General features: G+C 41.3%; 1 protein-coding gene across 3 annotated transcripts in view; it reads right to left on the bottom strand.

The window, feature by feature from the left end:
• LOC127916982 (fibronectin-like) overlaps window positions 1-26086 on the bottom strand; it is a 29282-nt gene extending 3196 nt beyond the window's left edge. The window contains exons 1-6 of one of the 3 annotated variants that reach the window (XM_052500445.1): window positions 26049-26086; window positions 14016-14180; window positions 11598-11711; window positions 4026-4323; window positions 1048-1096; window positions 586-852 (exon numbers count right to left, since the gene is read on the bottom strand). In XM_052500445.1, the coding sequence (XP_052356405.1) occupies window positions 586-852; window positions 1048-1096; window positions 4026-4323; window positions 11598-11711; window positions 14016-14119 (832 nt within the window). In that variant the 5' untranslated portion in view covers window positions 14120-14180; window positions 26049-26086. Of the gene's footprint in view, window positions 1-585; window positions 853-1047; window positions 1097-4025; window positions 4324-11597; window positions 11712-14015; window positions 14181-22987; window positions 23228-26048 lie in introns of those variants that run through there. The other 2 variants (XM_052500443.1, XM_052500446.1) reach the window with 2 other exon arrangements.
• Window positions 26087-26562: the final 476 nt, after the last annotated feature.

The raw sequence follows: 26562 nt of genomic DNA, 5'->3' as shown, positions 1-26562 counted from the left end.
GTGCGGATGGTTGTAGAGACCGGTTCACTCTACTCCCCATTGTTCAGCACAGTTGCAACACAAACAGTGTACTTGGTGCCGGGCTGTAGGTTTGAAAGTGTTTTGTGGCAGTCGTCAGTATTGGCTCGGTTCCTGGCCTGCAGTAGGATATGGACTTTCTCCATCTCTTCAGCCAATCCAGCTGAGATTGAAGAGGTCTCTTCCAAATGGAACATCTTTAAATATGGGTACTTGGAGCACTGTAATAAAACCTATACTTGTTTAGAAGAGATGGGCTGTTTTTGACAGAGTCCCAAAATGTCTCTAGGAATGAATGAATGATGCAGTCTGCAGGTAGGTAATGATGCAGTGAAGTATGTGGATGAGAGGTACTCTAGTGGTTAAGTGTGTTGGGCCAGTAAACGAAAGGTCGCTGGTTTGAATCCCTGAGCCGACTCTGAAAAATCTGTTGATTTTCCCTTGAGCAAGGCACTTAACCCTAATTGCTCAGGGTAGAGTGTCTGCTAAATGACTAAAACGTAGTGTGAATAAAAACACACGTTATCCTACTGTACCTGCGGATAGGGATGCTGAGACCTACTGTACCTGCGGATAGGGAGGCTGAGATCCATCTGCTTTGGCTTCCATCTTCTCCCTCTGTAGCCACATTGAACTGGTACTTTTTACCAGGGTTGAGTCTGCTGATTTCAACTTCATGAACATTTTTCACCCCTATACTGCACGGTTCCACATCACAACCCCAGGTCACTCTGAACTTCTGTGGTCCCTTCAACTCTTCAGGAGGACCCCAGCTCAGAGACACAGAGTCTGACGTCAGCAACAGGACCTGGAAGTCACCAGGAGGGGGCAGCACTAGTGAAGGAATAACGGGTGATTGAAAAACAGACTTCATTGACATTCCAAACACACATTTGTACTATTTATACCAGCAGTTAAAGGAAAACAATTGACGTATTACAAAATGTATCCTATAAAATTGAGATTCAAATGAAATAATATTGTTTGGCTCAGTTTATTCTGTTTCCACATACTGTAAACTGTACCTACCATCATCCGCGGCCAACGTTGTGTGTTGGTCTCTATCAAAACTCTTAGGCTGGGAAAACAAAATTAGAATTAGTAATTTCTTCAAAACAAAATATTTTGCTAAATGTAAAACAGATGTTTTTTCAAAGATACATCAACTGCTTTTGATATTCTTCTGCAACGCTGAAAGTGCAGATGACATATATTGAACAACGTTGTGAATTTAACATTGTAAAAGTCCATTTTTAAAGTCATGTCCCCCTCCATCCTTGACTTTTCCTAAATAAGTACATTTATCACACTGTCGTTGTTACAACTTTTCCAATGCATGTTAACTGTTAATCTGCATATTTCAAGACATGGTATTTGGGAGAGCGGTGAGATACCCAATGGGGTGGACCATACAGTACCTTTCTCATTAATGATTTTGAAAAGACTTCCTACTTAAAAACTGGAAATCAAATGATACTCCATCACTACAACAGTGGATGAATGAAATGCATGATTATTTCTATGGCATAGAGTATGGCAGGAGATGGAGGGGGAGTGTGGTTGTGAGACACATGATGTGTATGGGTGGGAACATGTGCGTCTGAGCAGGTGTGATGTCATTGATGTTTGTTGATATTTCTGTGCGTCTGTTCATTGTCTCTTTTTTCTGGTTATTGTTTGAGAAAATAGCACGAAACAAAAATAGAAAACACAACATGTAAATTGTTGGTCCCATGTTTCTTGAGCTGAAATTAAAGATCCCAGAAATGTTCTATTGCACAGAAATCATATTTTTTTCTTAGTGAGCACTTTTAGTGAGCACTTTTAGTGAGCATTTTTTTTTGTCAAGATAATCCATCCACATGACAGGTGTGGCGTTTCAAAAAGCTGAGTAAACAGAATGATCATTACAATGTGCACACTAAAATGTGCAGTTTTGTCAAACAACACATTGCCAGTTGTCTCGTGCTTTGAGGGAGCGTGCAACTGGCATGCTGACTGCAGGAATCTCCACCAGAGCCTGTTGCCAGAGAATGAATGTTCGTTTCTCTACAATAAGCAGAGACTGCTTATGATAGAAAAATGAACATTTGTTGTTTTAGAGAATTTGGCAGTACATTCAATCGGCCTTACAACCACAGACCACGTGTACGGTGTTTTCTGGGCGAGCGGTTTGCTGATGTCAACATTGTGATGGCGGTTATTGTATGGGCAGGCATAAGCTACGGACAACCAACACAATTGCATTTTGTCGATGACAATTTGAATGCACAAAACTATCATGACGAGATCCTGAAGCCCATTGTGAGGCCCCTTTTGTACGATATCTGTGACCAACAGATGCATATCTGTATTCCCAGTCATGTGGAATCCATAGATTAGGGCCCAATGAATTTACTTCAACTGACTGATTTCCTCATATGAACTGTAACTCAGTAAAAGCAATGAAATTGTTGCATGTTGCATTTATATTTTTGTTAAGTGTATATATAAAAATAAAATCGTACAAAAACTATAATTACATATCACAAACATAATGTATTATAAGCCGTTTTAGGAGGACGTTCTTCTCCCCCTGCCCTTCCTTCAGCCCTTCCTTCATCCGGCTGCACATCCGACTAATAGCCCATCAAAACTACACATCAACTATATTGAAACTAATTTCACAGAAGCCTATGGAAATGTATGTAGTCTAAAGAAGATTAAATTGACAATAGTCTGATGGGAGACAATATTAACAATTGTCTCGTCAATGAAGAGACTGATGAACAGTGCAGCATGTGTACCTGACAAAGAAGGAAAGGAGCTTCCCAAAAAGCGACTTTCTCAAATTATGTTACAGAGGTTCATGCAGGTCACACACTTTGATTTCAATAATGGTATTACAGATACTAAGGTTTCTAAATCACCTACATTTCCCAATCAACTCTCAAAATGTAGTGGAAAGACTATTTATATTACATTTTTGACGACTAACTGCAATTCCACTCCCGGCAGCATATAGCCTAGGATACTAAGAACAGACTAGTAACATAATTAAACTCCTATTCTGTTCTTTTGAAATAAATGTAGTTCAATAATATTTATTAAGACCTGCATAAACAAAATAATGATGGTGTCGTTCCCCAAATTACAAAATGAAATATTGTTTTCCTTAGTCCTCTAAAACAGTCAATGGAAACAGTATGACAGCAATCCATGCTTAGGTTTAGCTTCATTGGCACTGTTGACACATGCTAACATTTTAGCAATTATTGTACACATCTCATTAAAGTCATGCGACACATATTAGCATTTAAGTGACTTTGTTGAGCTTCACAATCAATTTTAGATACAGTACTTTTGGATGATTTGGACATGAGGCACGAAAAAGGCTAATATCGGTCCCATGACTTGAATTTGAGCCACAACTGCTAAAACACGTGTGTGTGGAAACAGTGCCAGGAAAACTGAACCAAAGCATGGATTTCTGTCATACTTTCAAATAACGGAAGACACATTTCAGTTGAATGTGTTCAGTTGTACAACTGACTAGGTATCCCCTTTCCCATGTAATGTTTGAACGCAATAAAACCAGATTAAAAACCAGATAAAAGAACCCTTTACAACTCGACGAGGACTGTGAAGAGATCATATGTTTTGCATTGTATTGTGTCTGCCAAGTTATTTCATTGTAACATAAATATAGTGTAATATATTCTACGTGTATTATGTATTTTATGGGTTGTGTTTAGTTTCCTGTTTGGACCCCAGGAAGAGTAGCCACTTCCTCAACAGCAGATAATTGCAGATCCTAATCAGAACTAATAATACTAAGACCTTCATGAACACAGCCAAAGGATTATTGTTGCCGTAGCACATATGAAATGTTTTTATTGGGCTGTTAGAATGTTGACGGCCCAAACTGGGATGTCTCGAGTCCCAACGGTTCTAGTGTTAATTAAGGAGTGTTCAGACATTTACTGGAACTGCACTGAACAACACCGAAAGAAAAGAGAACTAGTTACCTGTCTTCCTGCTTTCTTTGTCTCGAGGATGGTGGTATCATGTCCTTTGTGGTTTGTCTCTGCACACTGACTACAGATCATCATCTGGTCTGTCCTGCAGAACACATCCAGAGGACTGTAGTCATGTTGACAGAGTTTCTGCACCAGGTCTCCAGTCACATCCACCAGTGTGTGTCTCTTTAGTTTAGGTATTGTATAGTGCTGTCTGATGTGGGTCTCACAGTAGGACACACTGCAGGTCTGACAGAACTTCAGAGCTTCGACCTCAGAGCAGATATCACAGGATACGTCTACTGGCCTTGATGGGAATTGTAAATGACAGGTATCAAACACATTGATCAAAATAACCTCATCAGTTCAGTTTAACACATAATGGCCTGATAATATAACACATGGTAACCTACCTATCTGTTATCATGATAATATAACACATGGTAACCTACCTATCTGTTATCATGATAATATAACACATGGTAACCTACCTATCTGTTATCATGATAATATAACACATGGTAACCTACCTATCTGTTATCATGATAATATAACACATGGTAACCTACCTATCTGTTATCATGATAATATAACACATGGTAACCTACCTACAACTATCTGTTATCATGATAATATAACACATGGTAACCTACCTATCTGTTATCATGATAATATAACACATGGTAACCTAACTATCTGTTATCATGATAATATAACACATGGTAACCTACCTTTAACTATCTGTTATCATGATAATATAACACATGGTAACCTACCTTTAACTATCTGTTATCATGATAATATAACACATGGTAACCTACCTTTAACTATCTGTTATCATGATAATATAACACATGGTAACCTACCTTTAACTATCTGTTATCATGATAATATAACACATGGTAACCTACCTATCTGTTATCATGATAATATAACACATGGTAACCTACCTATCTGTTATGATGATAATATAACACATGGTAACCTATCTATCTGTTATCATGATAATATAACACATGGTAACCTACCTTTAACTATCTGTTATCATGATAATATAACACATGGTAACCTACCTATCTGTTATGATGATAATATAACACATGGTAACCTACCTTTAACTATCTGTTATCATGATAATATAACACATGGTAACCTACCTTTAACTATCTGTTATCATGATAATATAACACATGGTAACCTGCCTTTAACTATCTGTTATCATGATAATATAACACATGGTAACCTATCTATCTGTTATGATGATAATATAACACATGGTAACCTACCTATCTGTTATCATGATAATATAACACATGGTAACCTACCTTTAACTATCTGTTATCATGATAATATAACACATGGTAACCTGCCTTTAACTATCTGTTATCATGATAATATAACACATGGTAACCTACCTATCTGTTATGATGATAATATAAGACATGGTAACCTACCTTTAACTATCTGTTATCATGATAATATAACACATGGTAACCTACCTATCTGTTATCATGATAATATAACACATGGTAACCTATCTATCTGTTATCATGATAATATAACACATGGTAACCTACCTTTAACTATCTGTTATCATGATAATATAACACATGGTAACCTACCTTTAACTATCTGTTATCATGATAATATAACACATGGTAACCTACCTTTAACTATCTGTTATCATGATAATATAACACATGGTAACCTACCTTTAACTATCTGTTATCATGATAATATAACACATGGTAACCTACCTTTAACTATCTGTTATCATGATAATATAACACATGGTAACCTACCTTTAACTATCTGTTATCATGATAATATAACACATGGTAACCTACCTATCTGTTATCATGATAACATAACACATGGTAACCTACCTATCTGTTATCATGATAATATAACACATGGTAACCTACCTATCTGTTATCATGATAATATAACACATGGTAACCTACCTATCTGTTATCATGATAATATAACACATGGTAACCTACCTATCTGTTATCATGATAATATAACACATGGTAACCTACCTTTAACTATCTGTTATGATGATAATGTAACACATGGTAACCTACCTTTAACTATCTGTTATCATGATAATATAACACATGGTAACCTACCTTTAACTATCTGTTATCATGATAATATAACACATGGTAACCTACCTTTAACTATCTGTTATCATGATAATATAACACCTGGTAACCTACCTTTAACTATCTGTTATCATGATAATATAACACATGGTAACCTACCTTTAACTATCTGTTATCATGATAATATAACACATGGTAACCTACCTTTAACTATCTGTTATCATGATAATATAACACATGGTAACCTACCTTTAACTACCTGTTATCATGATAATATAACACATGGTAACCTACCTATCTGTTATCATGATAACATAACACATGGTAACCTACCTATCTGTTATCATGATAATATAACACATGGTAACCTACCTATCTGTTATCATGATAATATAACACATGGTAACCTACCTATCTGTTATCATGATAATATAACACATGGTAACCTATCTATCTGTTATCATGATAATATAACACATGGTAACCTACCTTTAACTATCTGTTATCATGATAATATAACACATGGTAACCTACCTTTAACTATCTGTTATCATGATAATATAACACATGGTAACCTACCTTTAACTATCTGTTATCATGATAATATAACACATGGTAACCTACCTTTAACTATCTGTTATCATGATAATATAACACATGGTAACCTACCTTTAACTATCTGTTATCATGATAATATAACACATGGTAACCTACCTTTAACTATCTGTTATCATGATAATATAACACATGGTAACCTACCTTTAACTATCTGTTATCATGATAATATAACACATGGTAACCTACCTTTAACTATCTGTTATCATGATAATATAACACATGGTAACCTACCTTTAACTATCTGTTATCATGATAATATAACACATGGTAACCTACCTTTAACTATCTGTTATGATGATAATATAACACATGGTAACCTACCTATCTGTTATCATGATAATATAACACATGGTAACCTACCTTTAACTATCTGTTATCATGATAATATAACACATGGTAACCTACCTATCTGTTATCATGATAATATAACACATGGTAACCTACCTATCTGTTATCATGATAATATAACACATGGTAACCTGCCTATCTGTTATCATGATAATATAACACATGGTAACCTACCTTTAACTATCTGTTATCATGATAATATAACACATGGTAACCTACCTATCTGTTATGATGATAATATAACACATGGTAACCTGCCTTTAACTATCTGTTATCATGATAATATAACACATGGTAACCTACCTTTAACTATCTGTTATCATGATAATATAACACATGGTAACCTACCTTTAACTATCTGTTATCATGATAATATAACACATGGTAACCTACCTTTAACTATCTGTTATCATGATAATATAACACATGGTAACCTACCTATCTGTTATCATGATAATATAACACATGGTAACCTATCTATCTGTTATCATGATAATATAACACATGGTAACCTATCTATCTGTTATCATGATAATATAACACATGGTAACCTACCTATCTGTTATGATGATAATATAACACATGGTAACCTACCTATCTGTTATCATGATAATATAACACATGGTAACCTACCTATCTGTTATCATGATAATATAACACATGGTAACCTACCTATCTGTTATGATGATAATATAACACATGGTAACCTACCTATCTGTTATCATGATAATATAACACATGGTAACCTACCTATCTGTTATCATGATAATATAACACATGGTAACCTACCTATCTGTTATCATGATAATATAACACATGGTAACCTACCTATCTGTTATGATGATAATATAACACATGGTAACCTGCCTATCTGTTATCATGATAATATAACACATGGTAACCTACCTTTAACTATCTGTTATCATGATAATATAACACATGGTAACCTACCTATCTGTTATGATGATAATATAACACATGGTAACCTGCCTTTAACTATCTGTTATCATGATAATATAACACATGGTAACCTACCTTTAACTATCTGTTATCATGATAATATAACACATGGTAACCTACCTTTAACTATCTGTTATCATGATAATATAACACATGGTAACCTACCTTTAACTATCTGTTATCATGATAATATAACACATGGTAACCTACCTATCTGTTATCATGATAATATAACACATGGTAACCTATCTATCTGTTATCATGATAATATAACACATGGTAACCTATCTATCTGTTATCATGATAATATAACACATGGTAACCTACCTATCTGTTATGATGATAATATAACACATGGTAACCTACCTATCTGTTATCATGATAATATAACACATGGTAACCTACCTATCTGTTATCATGATAATATAACACATGGTAACCTACCTATCTGTTATCATGATAATATAACACATGGTAACCTACCTATCTGTTATCATGATAATATAACACATGGTAACCTACCTATCTGTTATCATGATAATATAACACATGGTAACCTACCTATCTGTTATCATGATAATATAACACATGGTAACCTACCTATCTGTTATCATGATAATATAACACATGGTAACCTACCTTTAACTATCTGTTATCATGATAATATAACACATGGTAACCTGCCTATCTGTTATCATGATAATATAACACATGGTAACCTACCTTTAACTATCTGTTATCATGATAATATAACACATGGTAACCTACCTTTAACTATCTGTTATCATGATAATATAACACATGGTAACCTACCTATCTGTTATCATGATAATATAACACATGGTAACCTATCTATCTGTTATCATGATAATATAACACATGGTAACCTACCTTTAACTATCTGTTATCATGATAATATAACACATGGTAACCTACCTTTAACTATCTGTTATCATGATAATATAACACATGGTAACCTACCTTTAACTATCTGTTATCATGATAATATAACACATGGTAACCTACCTTTAACTATCTGTTATCATGATAATATAACACATGGTAACCTACCTATCTGTTATCATGATAATATAACACATGGTAACCTATCTATCTGTTATCATGATAATATAACACATGGTAACCTACCTTTAACTATCTGTTATCATGATAATATAACACATGGTAACCTACCTTTAACTATCTGTTATCATGATAATATAACACATGGTAACCTACCTTTAACTATCTGTTATCATGATAATATAACACATGGTAACCTACCTTTAACTATCTGTTATCATGATAATATAACACATGGTAACCTACCTTTAACTATCTGTTATCATGATAATATAACACATGGTAACCTACCTTTAACTATCTGTTATCATGATAATATAACACATGGTAACCTACCTATCTGTTATCATGATAATATAACACATGGTAACCTACCTATCTGTTATCATGATAATATAACACATGGTAACCTACCTATCTGTTATCATGATAATATAACACATGGTAACCTACCTATCTGTTATCATGATAATATAACACATGGTAACCTACCTATCTGTTATCATGATAATATAACACATGGTAACCTACCTATCTGTTATGATGATAATATAACACATGGTAACCTTCCTATAACTATCTGTTATCATGATAATATAACACATGGTAACCTACCTATACCTACAGTGCATTGCGAAAGTATTCGGCCCCCTTGAACTTTGCGACCTTTTGCCACATTTCAGGCTTCAAACATAAAGATATAAAACTGTATTTTTTTGTGAAGAATCAACAACATGTGGGACACAATCCTGAAGTGTAACGACATTTATTGGATATTTCAAACTTTTTTAACAAATCAAAAACTGAAAAATTGGGCTTGCAAAATTATTCAGCCCCCTTAAGTTAATACTTTGTAGCGTCACCTTTTGCTGCGATTACAGCTGTAAGTCGCTTGGGGTATGTCTCTATCAGTTTTGCACATCGAGAGACTGAAATTTTTTCCCATTCCTCCTTGCAAAACAGCTCGAGCTCAGTGAGGTTGGATGGAGAGCATTTGTGAACAGCAGTTTTCAGTTCTTTCCACAGATTCTCGATTGAATTCAGGTCTGGACATTGACTTGGCCATTCTAACACCTGGATATGTTTATTTTTGAACCATTCCATTGTATATTTTGCTTTATGTTTTTGATCATTGTCTTGTTGGAAGACAAATCTCCGTCCCAGTCTCAGGTCTTTTGCAGACTCCATCAGGTTTTCTTCCAAAATGGTCCTGTATTTGGCTCCATCCATCTTCCCATCAATTTTAACCATCTTCCCTGTCCCTGCTGAAGAAAAGCAGGCCCAAACCATGATGCTGCCACCACCATGTTTGACAGTGGGGATGGTGTGTTCAGGGTGATGCGCTGTGTTGCTTTTACGCCAAACATAACATTTTGCGTTGTTGCCAAAAAGTTCAATTTTGGTTTCATCTGACCAGAGCACCTTCTTCCACATGTTTGGTGTGTCTCCCAGGTGGCTTGTGGCAAACTTTAAACGACACTTTTTATGGATATCTTTAAGAAATGGCTTTCTTCTTGCCACTCTTCCATAAATGCCAGATTTGTGCAATATACGACTGATTGTTGTCCTATGGACAGAGTCTCCCACCTCAGCTGTAGATCTCTGCAGTTCATCCAGAGTGATCATGGGCCTCTTGGCTGCATCTCTGATCAGTCTTCTCCTTGTATGAGCTGAAAGTTTAGAGGGACGGCCAGGTCTTGGTAGATTTGCAGTGGTCTGATACTCCTTCCATTTCAATATTATCGCTTGCACAGTGCTCCTTGAGATGTTTAAAGTTTGGGAAATCTTTTTGTATCCAAATCCGGCTTTAAACTTCTTCACAACAGTATCTCGGACCTGCCTGGTGTGTTCCTTGTTCTTCATGATGCTCTCTGCGCTTTTAACGGATGTCTGAGACTATCACAGTGCAGGTGCATTTATACGGAGACTTGATTACACACAGGTGGATTGTATTTATCATCATTAGTCATTTAGGTCAACATTGGATCATTCAGAGATCCTCACTGAACTTCTGGAGAGAGTTTGCTGCACTGAAAGTAAAGGGGCTGAATAATTTTGCACGCCCAATTTTTCAGTTTTTGATTTGTTAAAAAAGTTTGAAATATCCAATAAATGTCGTTCCACTTCATGATTGTGTCCCACTTGTTGTTGATTCTTCACAAAAAAATACAGTTTTATATCTTTATGTTTGAAGCCTGAAATGTGGCAAAAGGTCGCAAAGTTCAAGGGGGCCGAATACTTTCGCAAGGCACTGTATCTGTTATCATGATAATATAACACATGGTAACATACCTATAACTATTTGTTATCATGATAATATAACACATGGTAACCTTCCTATAACTATCTGTTATCATGATGTGTATTTTTGCTTTACAATAAGTCACAGATCTTTTATTTCATGAGGTCAGCATTATTACAACATAGGCCTGTATTTACAGCTGGCTGCACATCAGAATCTCACCCTTTGTTATGTAGAGAGTCTGCTACTTTGAAATGAACAGGGATATCCATGGATTTGTCAGTCTTCATTGATAGAAAACCAGAGGAAATAGACTCTGCTCTCTCTGATTGGCCCCTAGTAGTACAAGACAGTCATGCAAAACACACAAAAACGAATAAAACACTAAATACAAAACACACAAAACAAATACAATAAAATTAACATTTATTATATTCCTCTCTTCCACATAATAATGATGTGAGTCACCATGATGTGATATTTAGCTTCTCTTATTCTGACCAACTACATAAAATAACAATCATTTTAGGATCCTATTGACTTTTCCAAGTAGAACATAGAACGTAGAATCTAACTCTTCATTTTGGTGTAAGGTCCCCTCAATGAAACTAATAGGGATATTCATTGATTGGTTCCTCTTCATTAAAATATACAACCAGAGAAAAGGATGCCACCTTTCCAAAAAGTAAGTTTGTCAAATTTCTGCCCTGCTAGAGCTGCCCCGGTCAACTGTAAGTGCTGTTATTGTGAAGTGGAAACGTCTAGGAGTAACAACGGCTCAGCCACAAAGTGGTAGGCCACACAAACTCACGGAACGGGACCGCCGAGGGCTGAAGCACATAGCACGTAACAATCGTCTATCCTCGCTTGAAACACTCACTACTGAGTTCCAAACTGCCTCTGGAAGTAACGTCAGCTCAAGAACTCTTCATCTGTAGTTTCATGAAATGGGTTTCCATGGCCAAGCAGACGCACACAAACCTAAGATTACCATGCGAAATGCCAAGCATCGGCTGGATTGGTATAAATCTCACCGCCATCATTGCACCCACACTGCTCGCTCGCGCCAATGAGCGTCTACGTTGCCAAATGCTAAAATAGAAGTCAGTTCTATTTGTGATGCTCATCGTGCTGTAAGTCCTGCCTCTCCCATCTCCTCATCGGTTTATAGAAGCAGATACCCACGTGCCATCTCCTCATTGGTTATACCCACGTGGGTTTCTGAAAGATGAACTGAGGTTGATTGGTCGTCATGGTAATACTAGATGCCAATCGCAATAAAAAGTCAAAAGAAGAAAAAGCCTGGAAGGGGGAGAGATGACAAGAAACGATTTGGTTGACCATTTTGTGTGGATTAATTGTCGGAGTATTAATTGTCGGAGTAGAGGACCTTGTGCAGTTCAGGTAAAATAACAACTCAATGTTTATATCCCAGGACAAATTAGCTATAAAAAGCAAGCTAGCTAAATAGGACAAATTAGCTAGCAACTGCAAGCTAGCTAGCTTGCCATAAATGTTTAATGCTTTTCAACCCCAAATTAATATAATTGGTTCAGAGTTTGTTTTGATATTTCAACCTGCGTGTCATTATCGCGTTTGGTGTGGGGGGACAAAATCAATTTGTTCACGATGTCGCACACGGACGGGCACACGTGTGTTTGGTTTGGGTGTAACAGTATAACTTTAGTCCGTCCCCTCGCCCCGACCCGGGCGCGAACCAGGGACCCTCTGCACACATCAACAGTCACCCTCGAAGCATCGTTACCCATCACTCCACAAAAGCCGTGGCCCTTGCAGAGCAGGGGTATCACTACTTCAAGGTCTCAGAGTGACGTCCCGATTGAAATGCTATTAGTACGCACCACCGCTAACTAGCTAGCCATTTCACATCCGTTACATGGGCACAGTGTTAGACCTCATGGCTTGGTTTTTGCTCTGACATGCCCTGTCAACTCTGGGACCTTATATAGACAGGTGTGTGTATCTTTCCAAATCATGACCAATCAATTGCATTTACCACAGGTGTACTCCAATCAAGTTGTAGAAACATCTCAAGGATGATCAATGGAAACAGGATGCACCTGAGCTCAATTTTGAGTCTCATAGCAAGGAGTCTGAATACTTAGTTAAATAAGGTACCTGTTTTGCAAAAAATGATAAAAATCAGTTTTCCCTTAGAGTCATTATAGGGGTAGTAGGTAGCCTAGCGGTTAAGAGTGTTGGGCCTTTCACCGAAAGGTTGCTGGTTTGAATCCCCGAGCCGACAACGTGGAAAAATATGCCTTTATGCCCTTGAGGAAGGCAATTAAAACCCTAACAACAACTGCTCCCTGGGCACCACTGACGTGGTGTTGATTAAGATAGCCCCCCGCACCTCCCTGATTCAGAGGGGTTGGGTTAAATGTGGAAGACACATTTCAGTTGAATGCATTCAGCTATGCAACTGACTAGGTTTCCCCCTAGAATAAAATGTTCTATGTACTATGCAGTAACACAGTATCCTTCATAGAAATCATATGAACATATTACTAGATATTTGAGAGGTGTGTTGTATTTTTGGTTAAAAAAATCGTCATGTAAATCTATTACATAATTATAACATAGGATCTAAATGTATTCAACAAGAACACAAACACACACCTCATATCAGGGTCCATGGTCTCATCAAAATCCTTGTTTTGTGACCCATCCTTCTGTCTTTCTTTAGGGATGGCTCCACCCTCAGCCCCCTGATGATAACTCATTATAACTCTCAGAGAGGAGACCTCACAATCCTGAAGAGGACTGGTCTGGTCCCATATCAATCTGTAAATTAGAAGAGTAAACACCATTATATTAAAACGTTTAAACACAAAAGCTGAGTAGAACTACTGTTGACCTGCTGTACTGGGGATTTAACATTTACATTATAATGACATTCTGTAAGGCATTTTGTACCAAATGCAATTATGTAAAGCACTATAGGCTGAATAAAATGTTTATGAACAAAATCAAAATGTAAAAACATTTTTTTACTGAAAACAGCAATGTACAGTATTTTTCCAGAGCATATCTGAATAAGAACAGAGATGGTGTCACGTTCTGACCTTTATTTTCTGTGTTTTGTGTTTAGTTAGTATGGTCAGGGCGTGAGTTGGGTGGGCAGTCTATGTTTGTTTGTCTAGGTTTTGGGAATTTCTATGTTTCGGCCTAGTATGGTTCTCAATCAGAGGCAGGTGTCATTAGTTGTCTCTGATTGAGAATCATACTTAGGTGGCCTGGGTTTCACTGTGTGTTTGTGGGTGATTGTTTCCTGTCTCTGTGTGTGCACCAGATAGGACTGTAATTTGAGTTTTCACATTTTCTTGTTTTGTTAGTTTGTTCATGTGTACCGTAAAGCATTAAAAAGTACCATGGAAAATTACCACGCCGCGTATTGGTCCTCTGATCCGTTTCGCCTCTCCTCTTCGGAAGAAGAGGAGGAAACTCGTTACAGAATCACCCACCACAATCGGACCAAGCGGCGTGGTAAAGGACAGCGACGACAGCAGCAGCAGCAACAACAGCGGCCAGCATCAGAGCTGAATCTGGACTACACAACTTGGGAGGAGATAGATAGGTGGGCGGTCGACCCAGGGAGAGTGCCGGAGCCCGCCTGGGATTCGATGGAGCAATGCAAGGAAGGTTACAGGAGAATGAGGTTGGCTGGGAAAAATCGCAGCCCCAAAGCAGAGCTGGAGGCAGCGAAAGCTGATCGGCGGCAATATGAGGAGCCAGCACGGCAGTGCGACAGGTACGAGAGGCAGCCCCAAATTTTTTTTGGGGGGGGGCACACGAGGTGTGGTACTAAGCCAGGTAGCAGACCTGAGCTCACTCCTCGTGCTTATTATGAGCAGCGCATTACTGGTCAGGCACCGTGTTATGCGGTTGAGCGCACGGTGTCGCCAGTGCGTGTCCATAGCCCGGTGCGCTATAGGGCAGCCCCGAGTGCCATGCGAGTGTGGGCATTGAGCCAGGGCGTATGGTGCCTGCTCAGCGGGTCTGGTCGCCGGTACGCAGTCTTGGTCCAGGTTATCCTGCGCCGGCTCTGCGTGCTGTGTCTCCGGGGCGCTGGGAGGGTGCAGTGCGTCCTCTGCCTGCGCTCCGCTCGTACCGGGCAACTGTGGGAGTGGAGCCTAGGGGAGAGGTGCGTGTAGTAAGCACTAGATCTCCCGTGCTTACCCACAGCCCGGTTCAACCTGTGCCTGCACTCTTGAGGGTCCGGGCTCGAGTAGTTGTCCAGCCTGGGGAAGTGGTGCCAAGGTTGCGCACCAGAGCTCCAGTGCTCCCCACAGCCCGGTCTTTCAGGCTCCTCCTAACACCAAGCCTCCTGAAAGTCTCCCCAGCCTGGTAGTTCCTGTGGCAGCCCCACGCACCAGGCTGTCTCTCAGTCTCCTCCTGCAGGTGCTCCCGCCTGTCCGGCGCCGCTGCCGGAGCCTCCCGCCTGTCCGGCGCCGTTGCCGGAGCCTCCCGCCTGTCCGGCGCCGTTGCCGGAGCCTCCCGCCTGTCCGGCGCCGCTGCCGGAGCCTCCCGCCTGTCCGGCGCCGCTGCCGGAGCCTCCCGCCTGTCCGGAGCCTCCCGCCTGTCCGGCGCCGCTGCCGGAGCCTCCCGCCTGTCCGGCGCCACTGCCGGAGCCTCCCGCCTGTCCGGCGCCGCTGCCGGAGCCTCCCGCCTGTCCGGCGCCGCTGCCTCCTGTAGCAGCTCCACGCACCAGGCTGTCTCTCTGTCTCCTCTCTGCAGGTGCTCCCGCCTGTCCGGGCGCCGCTGCCGGGCCTCCCGCATGTCCGGCGCCGCTGCCGGAGCCTCCCGCCTGTCCGGCGCCGCTGCCGGAGCCTCCCGCCTGTCCGGGCCTCCCGCCTGTCCGGGCCTCCCGCCTGTCCGGCGCCGCTGCCGGAGCCTCCCGCCTGTCCGGCGCCGCTGCCGGAGCCTCCCGCCTGTCCGGCGCTGCTGCCGGAGCCTCCCGCCTGTCCGGGCGCTGCTGCCGGAGCGTCCCGCCTGTCCGGCGCCGCTGCCGGAGCGTCCCGCTTGTCCGGCGCCGCTGCCGGAGCGTCCCGCCTGTCCTGCGCCGCTGCCGGAGCGTCCCGCCTGTCCTGCGCCGTTGCCGGAGCGTCCCGCCTGTCCGGCGCCGCTGCCGGAGTCTCCGCCTGTCCGGCGCCGCTGCTGGAGCGTCCCGCCTGTCCGGCGCCGCTGCCTCCTGTAGCAGCTCCACGCACCAGGCTGTCTCTCTGTCTCCTCTCTGCAGGTGCTCCCGCCTGTCCGGCGCTGCTGCCGGAGCGTCCCGCCTGTCCGGCGCCGCTGCCGGAGCCTCCCGCCTGTCCGGGCGCCGCTGCCGGAGCCTCCCGCCTGTCCGGAGCCTCCCGCCTGTCCGGCGCCGCTGCCGGAGCCTCCCGCCTGTCCGGCGCCGCTGCCGGAGCCTCCCGCCTGTCCGGCGCCGCTGCCGGAGCCTCCCGCCTGTCCGGCGCCGCTGCCGGAGCGTCCCGCCTGTCCTGCGCCGCTGCCGGAGCGTCCCGCCTGTCCTGCGCCGCTGCCGGAGCGTCCCGCCTGTCCGGCGCCGCTGCCGGAGCCTCCCGCCTGTCCGGCGCCGCTGCCGGAGCCTCCCGCCTGTCCGGCGCCGCTGCCGGAGCCTCCCGCCTGTCCGGCGCCGCTGCCGGAGCGTCCCGCCTGTCCGGCGCCGCTGCCGGAGCCCCTCAGCCCAGAGGCGCCAGAGCCCCTGTCCCTCTGTCCAGAGCCCCTGTCCCTCTGTCCAGAGCCCCTGTCCCTCTGTCCAGAGCCCCTGCCCCTCTGTCCCGAGCTGCCCCTCTGTCCAGTGGGGTCATTGAGAGGGGTTGCCATGGTGAGAAAGCCACGGAGGCGGACAATAAGGCGGACAAAGACAAGGGTGAAGTGGGGTCCGCGTCCCGCGCCAGAACCGCCACCGCGGACAGACGCCCACCCAGACCCTCCCCTATAGGTCAAGGTTTTGCGGCCGGAGTCCGCACCTTTGGGGGGGGGTACTGTCACGTTCTGACCTTTATTTTCTGTGTTTTGTGTTTAGTTAGTATGGTCAGGGCGTGAGTTGGGTGGGCAGTCTATGTTTGTTTGTCTAGGTTTTGGGAATTTCTATGTTTCGGCCTAGTATGGTTCTCAATCAGAGGCAGGTGTCATTAGTTGTCTCTGATTGAGAATCATACTTAGGTGGCCTGGGTTTCACTGTGTGTTTGTGGGTGATTGTTTCCTGTCTCTGTGTGTGCACCAGATAGGACTGTAATTTGAGTTTTCACATTTTTTGTTTTGTTAGTTTGTTCATGTGTACCGTAAAGCATTAAAAAAGTACCATGGAAAATTACCACGCCGCGTATTGGTCCTCTGATCCGTTTCGCCTCTCCTCTTCGGAAGAAGAGGAGGAAACTCGTTACAGATGGTGTATCATGATGATATTGAAATTCCCTATAAGGGCTTTGATAAGATGTGTGTCAGACATTGAAGAAACCTTTTAAACATAAAAACACTGCTTCCCTGCCCTGGGGGTTTATGCTGGTGTTTTGTAGTCCAAACCACTTAGTGACAAATGCATTGGTAAAAACTACTACTACTGTTTTCTCCCTCTTCATGTTCTATTATCTTATGGTGAATGTAGGTCAGTGTTTCTTATATCTTTTGTTGAAATTGACAGAAACCATTGTGGGGTAACATATATACATTGCTGTTCTCTAGCTCTTTAGTTCAACTAGTGCACAAATAAAACATGGAATGGAGCGTTGAGTGCATCAGTATAATGAAAACATGGAATGGAGTACTTAGTGCATCAGTGATCAGTATAATGAAAACATGGAATGGAGTACTTAGTGCATCAGTGATCAGTATAATGAAAACATGGAATGGAGTACTTAGTGCATCAGTGATCAGTATAATGAAAACATGGACTGGAGTACTTAGTGCATCAGTGATCAGTATAATGAAAACATGGACTGCCCTCCATTAGATTAGCTTTGTTAATCACATGCGCAGGGTCGCAGATGTAATTGCAGGGTGCAGTGAAAGTATTAAGCTACAAGCTTCAACAGTGCAGGTCAAAGAAAAGTGAATGAAACAATAATACAAATAATAATAATAATATACATATTTACAACTGTAACAATGATACATGTAAATGTACATTGGGGGATGGGGGCAGGGTAAATGTCTGTTTAAGGATAGCCTAGCCTACCTACTTGTAAACGTGCACCATCATCATGTGATTTAGTTTATCAATTTCTTGTAAAAAATTACAAAATTATAGTTCCCCAGCAAGAAATCCAAACATGGATCTCAACTAGAAGGGGGAACTAACAAAGAGTCACTAACCAAATTGAAACAGGTGGGATTTTAGGAGGGGTTCTGAAAGAGGCTCATGGGGTTTCCCCTGGAAGTTGATTAGATTAGTATCAACAACTGGGACAACAAAAAAAATAGGGATAACGCCCACCATGAGCGACAACTAAATTTGCCCAAGAACAGGCTAACAAAATAAAACCCCACAAACGTCAAAGACAGGAAGCAAACCAAAAGTGGAGCAAAAGAAAAACAGGGAAGATCAGACAAAGGCATGTTTTCTGTAATCAAATAGGGAGCACCAACTGAGGGTGTTGACCCTCCACATCTCTCAACACAACTGGAGCACTGGGCCAGACACTCTTAGATAACGAGGACGATAACTATAGTGATAACGATAGATTATACATCATCCACACCAAGGACGATAACTATAGGGATAACGCTAGATTATACCTCACCACACCAAGGACGATAACTATAGGGATAACGCTAGATTATACCTCACCACACCAAGGACGATAACTATAGGGATAACGATAGATTATACCTCATCCACACCAAGGACGATAACTATAGGGATAACGCTAGATTATACCTCACCACACCAGCGGGCCGTTTATCTTTCTATAGTACACCTGTTAATCATCTGATCAACGCATCCTACTGCACGTTGTAGGCCTATTAATTAGGTGCTAACACAGATCGTTCAGTAACCCAAGTCTTCAAGGTGTGTTCATTGTGATAGTGACAACTGCAAATAATACTTCAATGAACACTCATATTAAACTCATATTTAAGCAATTCAACAACAAAGGCTGTTTAGCCGGGGCACCTTTTACATTATGTCATTGCTTGCCTCGTTGCTCAATTGTTTTGCAAGTGATTTACATTTTGCGAATGATAATCATTTCCTTTGGATCTTCTTTTCACTGTGCTCATCTCTCTGGCTGTCCTGTGCGGTAGATCATTTGGCATTTTGGCCTAATTTACATTAAGCATTTAGCAAGAGAAAGCCTGCATCTCTCCACAAAATGCTAATAGGTCTAGAGGCTTGTGTAGCCTAGCCTATTGCGCACGGGAACAGCTGGAAGAGAGAGGGTATAGATGTATAGCCAATGTCTGAAGCTAAATATTAGCTGGATATTAAGCTAAATAGTAGGGGTTATAAATATTTACCTGTTAAAGTGCCAGAAAAAAAGTGAAGAGATTATGACATAGCAGAACCGTGCATTCCCCCAGGCTGATGCGCTCTGCAGTCCCGGACACACACAAAACTACACTATTGATTAGGCCTACGTTTTTAAACAAGACAATTATTCTACCTAAGCTACAACACAGTGCAATAAGGAATTCATTATTGTTATCGAGTGAGTACACAATTATTGTCTAGGGCTGTAAACTGCAGTTATGTAGGATAATTTGTATTACCGCTCAAACATCCTGTTTTGATGATCATGCAGAAATAACAGCTTACAACCTAGGCCTGATTTTGCAACCATTTGGATCAGTTATGAGTTTATTCTCGACAGTTAACAAGGTCCAGAAAGGTACATTAGCAGGCTACACATACAGTGTATGATATTTTGATTACACCATCACGCCTCTCTCACTCTCCTTTCAAACTCCCCTATTTTACATTCAGCAAGCTGGACTCTCTCCTCGATACGCTAGTAGTAGTAAATATTAAGTGTACAACAAGCTATTGTAGTAGAGCTTTTCCTGGGACTCCATGAGTTAGGAGGAATAGCTGTAGCTGAGAGGCAGAGGGAAATCAGATGCGTAATTGTGCAAAGATAACGGTGAAGACAGAGATTAGAAATTAGAAGCATATGCAATTATTCCTTAGCTAAATATTAGGCCTAATACTACTAATATTTTTATGGGACAAGAAACTGATCATACCTAGGGTATAACAACAGAATGCAATAATGCATTATTATATTTTTCTAGTGAGTAAAGTCAACTGCAGTGAATATCCCATTTCAATAATCGCTAAAAGCCCTGCGTTTAGAATGTCGAAATAATGATAATAATCTAGTCTAGGCCTGATTAGGCCACCATTTTGGATCAGTAATGGGTCCTTTCTCGACAGTTTACAACGCCTTTGGCAGCGATTACAGCTGTGAGGATTTTGGGGTTAGACTCTAAGACAGACCTTTGCACACCTGAATTGTACAATATTGGCCCATTATTCTTTTCAAAATGGTTTAAACTCTGTCAAATTGGTAGTTGATCATTGCTAGACAGCAGAAGAGGCTGCGGAGAGGTAAATGGCCCGGAATTTTGCAAATGGAATGGCATCCAACACATGGAAACCATTGCTTGATGTCTTTGATACCATTCCACTGAATAGCTCCAGTCATTACCACGAGCCCATTCTCCCTAATTAAGGTGCCACCAACCTCCTGTGATAGATAACCATTTTCAAGTCTTGCCATAGATTTTCAAGCCAATATAAGTCAAAACTGTGACTAGCTCACTCAGGACTCCAGTGTAGATTTGGCCATGTGTTTTGGGTAATTGTTCTGCTGACAGGTGATTTCATATCCCAGTGTCTGTTGAAAAGCAGACTGAACCAGTTTTCCTCTAGGATTTTGCCTGTGCTTAGCTGTATTCCGTTTCTTCTTATCCTAGAAAAACCTCCTTAGTCCTTGTCGATGATAAGTATACTCATAACATGATGCAGCCACAACCATGCTTGAAAATATGAAGAGTGGTACTCAATGATGTGTTTGGTTGGATTTGCCCCAAACTTAACGCTTTGTATTCAGAACAAAAAAGTGTATTTCTTTGCCACCTGTAATGCAGTTCTACTTAAGTGCCTTGTTGCGAACAGAATGCATGTTTTGGAATAGTTTTATTCTGTACATGCTTCCTTCTTTTCCCTCTGTCATTTAGGTTAGTATTGTGGAGTAACTACAATGTTATTGATCCATCTTCAGTCCTCTCATATCAAATCCATTAAACTATGTAACTAACTGTTTGCGTCGTGCATAAGAACAGCCCTTGGCTGTGGTATATTGGCCATGTACAGTTTCACACCCCCTCGGGCCTTATTGCTTATTAAGTATACACCCCTCCGCCATTTTAGGACATATTTATCTGATGGAGAACAGTGATTCATTAACCTCGCCTGGTAATTCATTAACACCTCACCCATTTACTAAACAGCAAGATGGCGTTCCATCTGTGTGAGTGGGGACAATTTAGGCTGAGGAGTGAGATTCACACATTCCCATGTGCACATAGTCCAAATATAAGCTATGGGTTGATGTTAATTGTAAAACCCTTTTTGTGAACTTGAATGTGCACAATTACCATGACAATGTCCTGCTACATATAGAGTCGCCTGGATCAAATGTACACTATTACACAGTTCATCTAGATCACCCTAGAGATCACAAGGTCTAAGAATGAGTCAGCACAGCATCAGTCTGTAAATATATAACAGACACTCCTATTACTGATGGTATGAAGACAGCACCTGATAGTACCTGACCATATAATCATAAACACATCTGAAAGCAAGTACACTTTCAAGGTTACCTTGTTGTCTATGATTCTGATTAGTTTTAGCAATGATATGTAAAATAATTTTAAGAACATATTCATATATCATATTATTTCTAAATATAAGGTTCTGTCAAAAACAGTTTGACATGATTGTCACAACAGAATCAAGTCATATGTTGTCATAGTTTTAATTGACAAATACATTTGGTAAAAATTAATTGATGATCCACAATATAACAATATAGGGCTCCCGTGTGGTGCAGTGGTCTAATGCACTGCATCACAGTGCTCGAGGAGTAACTACAGACCCTGGTTCGATTCCAGGCTGTATCACAACCCATCATGATTGGGAGTCCCATAGGTTGGCGCACAATTGGCCCAGCGTTGTTAGGGTTGGCCCGGGGTAGGCCGTCATTGTAAATAAGAATTTGTTCTTAACTAACTTGCCTAGTTAAATAAAGGTGTATATATAAATAATTACTAGAACATATTAATGTTCCTTAAATATTTTCAAGTTGAATTGTCTACATGCACAGTATATCTTAACTTGTCTTTGCCATTTTGTCCAGCACCGTTTTGACAGTAGAATGCGGATCACTTTCGATGACACGTTAGTTTGATCAACAACATTAAAACATTTCCTAATTACAAAACACGTAGTAGAAACATATTAGAAACAATAAATAACATGAAATACCTATCATGAAGTTTTAGTGGTACATGTAACAATCACTTTAATCAACTACATATAGTTCATGTTACTGTCAAATGATTAATCACATACATACCTGTGAGAAGCCCACCCGCTGACCCTTCCTCTTGACCGACGAGTTGAGATTTCCTTGTGAATTCTCTGCTAACATTGACTGTAAACAGGGATCTAGAAACTGTAGAGTATGAAATGTGTTCCTTCAAAACAGGTTTGGTTTGTGACACTTTGCACCACCATAAATGTTATCTGTTATTAATGGTTAACTAATTCTCCTCCTTCAACCATCTCAACTCATCCCTTTCAGCCTCCAGTCAAGTGAATATTCCTCTAGTTGGCAGCAGAGTGGACTTTCTGGAGCTGATGGGTCCTAAGATGTTCGCAGAGAAAGCAGACATGAAAGGAGTGAAGGAGCTCAGGGATGCTTTCAACGAGAAAAGGGGACGGTTTGGTGAACTTCGAAGGTGAGAGAGGGGAGGATGGGGAAGAGGCAGAGGGAGGGTGAGATGAAGGGGGAGAGGGTGAGGGAGAGAGGGGATGAGGGGAGAACTAAAGGAAAGGGGATATTCCAATGTGTCTTCCGCATTTAACCCAGTTAGCCAACCACTCTGAATCAGATCAGAGAGGAGAATATGAGAAGGACAGTGAGATATGGTGAAGGTTGCTCACTACTACTACCAATACTACTTTCATCCTGTTTCACCATACTCATACTCATAGTTTGTGTTCTTTCCACAGAGTTTGTCAGGATGATGTCTCGCTGATTCTCCTGGCCAGAAGACCATGACGACATGACTATAAGAGACTTGTAAACAACAAACCCTCCTCTGTTAGATGTTATGGACCAGTCCTCAGTATATTGTTGTACATGTAATTATAGTATTATTGATGTACAAATATTTAATGTTGTTTTTAGGGTATTTGTTGTTACTTATGTATTGCTATAGCAACAATCCCTCCTAGTACTGTATGTTTTTGTTGTCTAACTGTAACATTGTAATAATAATAATAATAATATTTGTATATTTGTTCAAAGTGCTACACTATGTTATCAGATAGTATTGCTTTTGTATAGTTTCAGCCAGTAGTTTAAAAGTAGTGCTCACGAGCCTGAAAGTTCTCAAGCAGCTTAATGACCTGAGCGAGATATCCCCCATGGCATTGTTTTATGAAATGTTGAAGATCTGGAGAATCATCCAGATATTCTTATATTGACGTTCCCTTGAGACGATCTTCATGAGTAAATAGGACCATTGTATAGTTTGCAGCCCGTTCTCCAAAGGTTGTCTGAATGATCTCCAGTATTTCCTTCTGCTCAGGTGTGAATCTACCCAGCTGGATCACAATCAAAATCAAATCAAATGTATTTATATAGCTCTTCGTACATCAGCTGATATCTCAAAGTGCTGTACAGAAACCCAGCCTAAAACCCCAAACAGCAAGCAATGCAGGTGTAGAAGCACGGTGGCTAGGAACTCCCTAGAAAGGCCAAAACCTAGGAAGAAACCTAGAGAGGAACCAGGCTATGTGGGGTGGCCAGTCCTCTTCTGGCTGTGCCGGGTGGAGATTATAACAGAACATGGCCAAGATGTTCAAATGTTCATAAATGACCAGCATGGTCGAATAATAATAAGGCAGAACAGTTGAAACTGGAGCAGCAGCATGGCCAGGTGGACTGGGGACAGCATGTCAGGTAGTCCTGGGTCATGGTCCTAGGGCTCAGGTCAGTTGAAACTGGAACAGCAGCGTGGACTGGGGACAGCGAGGAGTCATCATGTCAGGTAGTCCTGTGGCATGGTCCTAGGGCTCAGGTCCTCCGAGAGAGAGAAAGAAAGAGAGAAGGAGAGAATTAGAGAACGCACACTTAAATTCACACAGGACACCGAATAGGACAGGAGAAGTACTCCAGATATAACAAACTGACCCCAGCCCCCCGACACATAAACTACTGCAGCATAAATACTGGAGGCTGAGACAGGAGGGGTCAGGAGACACTGTGGCCCCATCCGAGGACACCCCCGGACAGGGCCAAACAGGAAGGATATAACCCCACCCACTTTGCCAAAGCACAGCCCCCACACCACTAGAGGGATATCTTCAACCACCAACGTACCATCCTGAGACAAGGCTGAGTATAGCCCACAAAGATCTCCGCCACGGCACAACCCAAGGGGGGGCGCCAACCCAGACAGGATGGCCACAACAGTGAATCAACCCACTCAGGTGACGCACCCCCTCCAGGGACGGCATGAGAGAGCCCCAGTAAGCCAGTGACTCAGCCCCTGTAATAGGGTTAGAGGCAGAGAATCCCAGTGGAAAGAGGGGAACCGGCCAGGCAGAGACAACAAGGGGCGGTTCGTTGCTCCAGGGCCTTTCCGTTCAATCAGGAACACATTTCAAGATTTGAATACCCCTGCCCTAAAATAAGAAAATGTTCCAATGTATGAAGAGGTTCCATGAAGAGGTTGGCCTATTAGGATTATGTGCACAACTATTAACTCCACGTGTAGCTATAGCAATTAATTAGGGGCTAGGGGTATTCAAACGTTACCCTACAAGGACTGGACTACTGCTGGTTTCTTGTTCTATCTGATAATTGATGACAGCCACCTGGTGTCTCAGGTCTAAATCAGTCCTTGATTAGAGGGGAAGAATTAAAAACAAGCAGTGTAACTAGTTTAGAGGTCCAGATTTGAATTTGAGGGGATTAGGCCTACAACTATAGTGAGAGAAAGATCGTATTTTTCTGCATACGAACGTTTGGAGAAGAATGTCACAGGAAACCCATTCATGTGACATTATTATATTGCAATCTTCTGAGACTTGCAGCACCACTGCAAAAAATACTACCTGGAACGCTGCCAGAATTTAGTAGTAAAAACAAAAACACTAATTTGACAATTGTTTAATGTATGCTAAGAACAAATAAAACCCTTTTTTGTGAACTTCCTTGTGCACAATCTGTCATTATGCGAGATGTGGGCCATTAGATTTTTAACTGTTCAAATGACCTGAGAGGAATCACAATTGTTACGACATTGTGAGTCCTAAAGTCTTTCCCAGTTTGAATAAGAATCAGCCTACCTGCCAGTCATCAAACATATATTCACCTGACACTTTTATAAAACATGTTGACTTACCATTTTCCTGCTGCATTCAGTGTAGCCTGGATCATGTAATAAAAGGGTGGAAGCCTAAGGTGCTGTTCCAGACGTAACACGAGGGAGACAGGCAGGGGGCGAGGGGAGGAGCATCTGCTCATGCATCACTTGGGACCCCACCGCGTGGCGGGGGCAATAAGTTGTCCACTCGTGTGGCCACTCCCTAATCCAAATAAATTAGGGAGTGGGGTCTTGCTTTTTCTACCGTCTCTGACTGTAGATATCCTTATTTCTCTCCAGTGAAAAGACTACAATAGCCGCAAAGCTGTTGACAACTAAGGCAATCCATGACTGCAGTGTTTATCATAGCAGTCAACCTATTTCCTGTAGTCTCAAAATTAATTTATTAATAACATGCATTAAATCATATGAAATATGTTGACTCACACACATAATTATACCTGGATACACATGTATCAACTCTGAAACATGGTTTTATTAGTTTGGGCTAATGGCTATACTAATGTGGCGTCTACCTGAGGACAATTCACAT

This window comes from Oncorhynchus keta, unplaced genomic scaffold, assembly GCF_023373465.1.
Source record: "Oncorhynchus keta strain PuntledgeMale-10-30-2019 unplaced genomic scaffold, Oket_V2 Un_contig_10519_pilon_pilon, whole genome shotgun sequence".
NCBI classification, from domain to species: Eukaryota; Metazoa; Chordata; class Actinopteri; order Salmoniformes; family Salmonidae; genus Oncorhynchus; species Oncorhynchus keta.
This window is presented reverse-complemented; position numbering and strand designations above follow the sequence as displayed.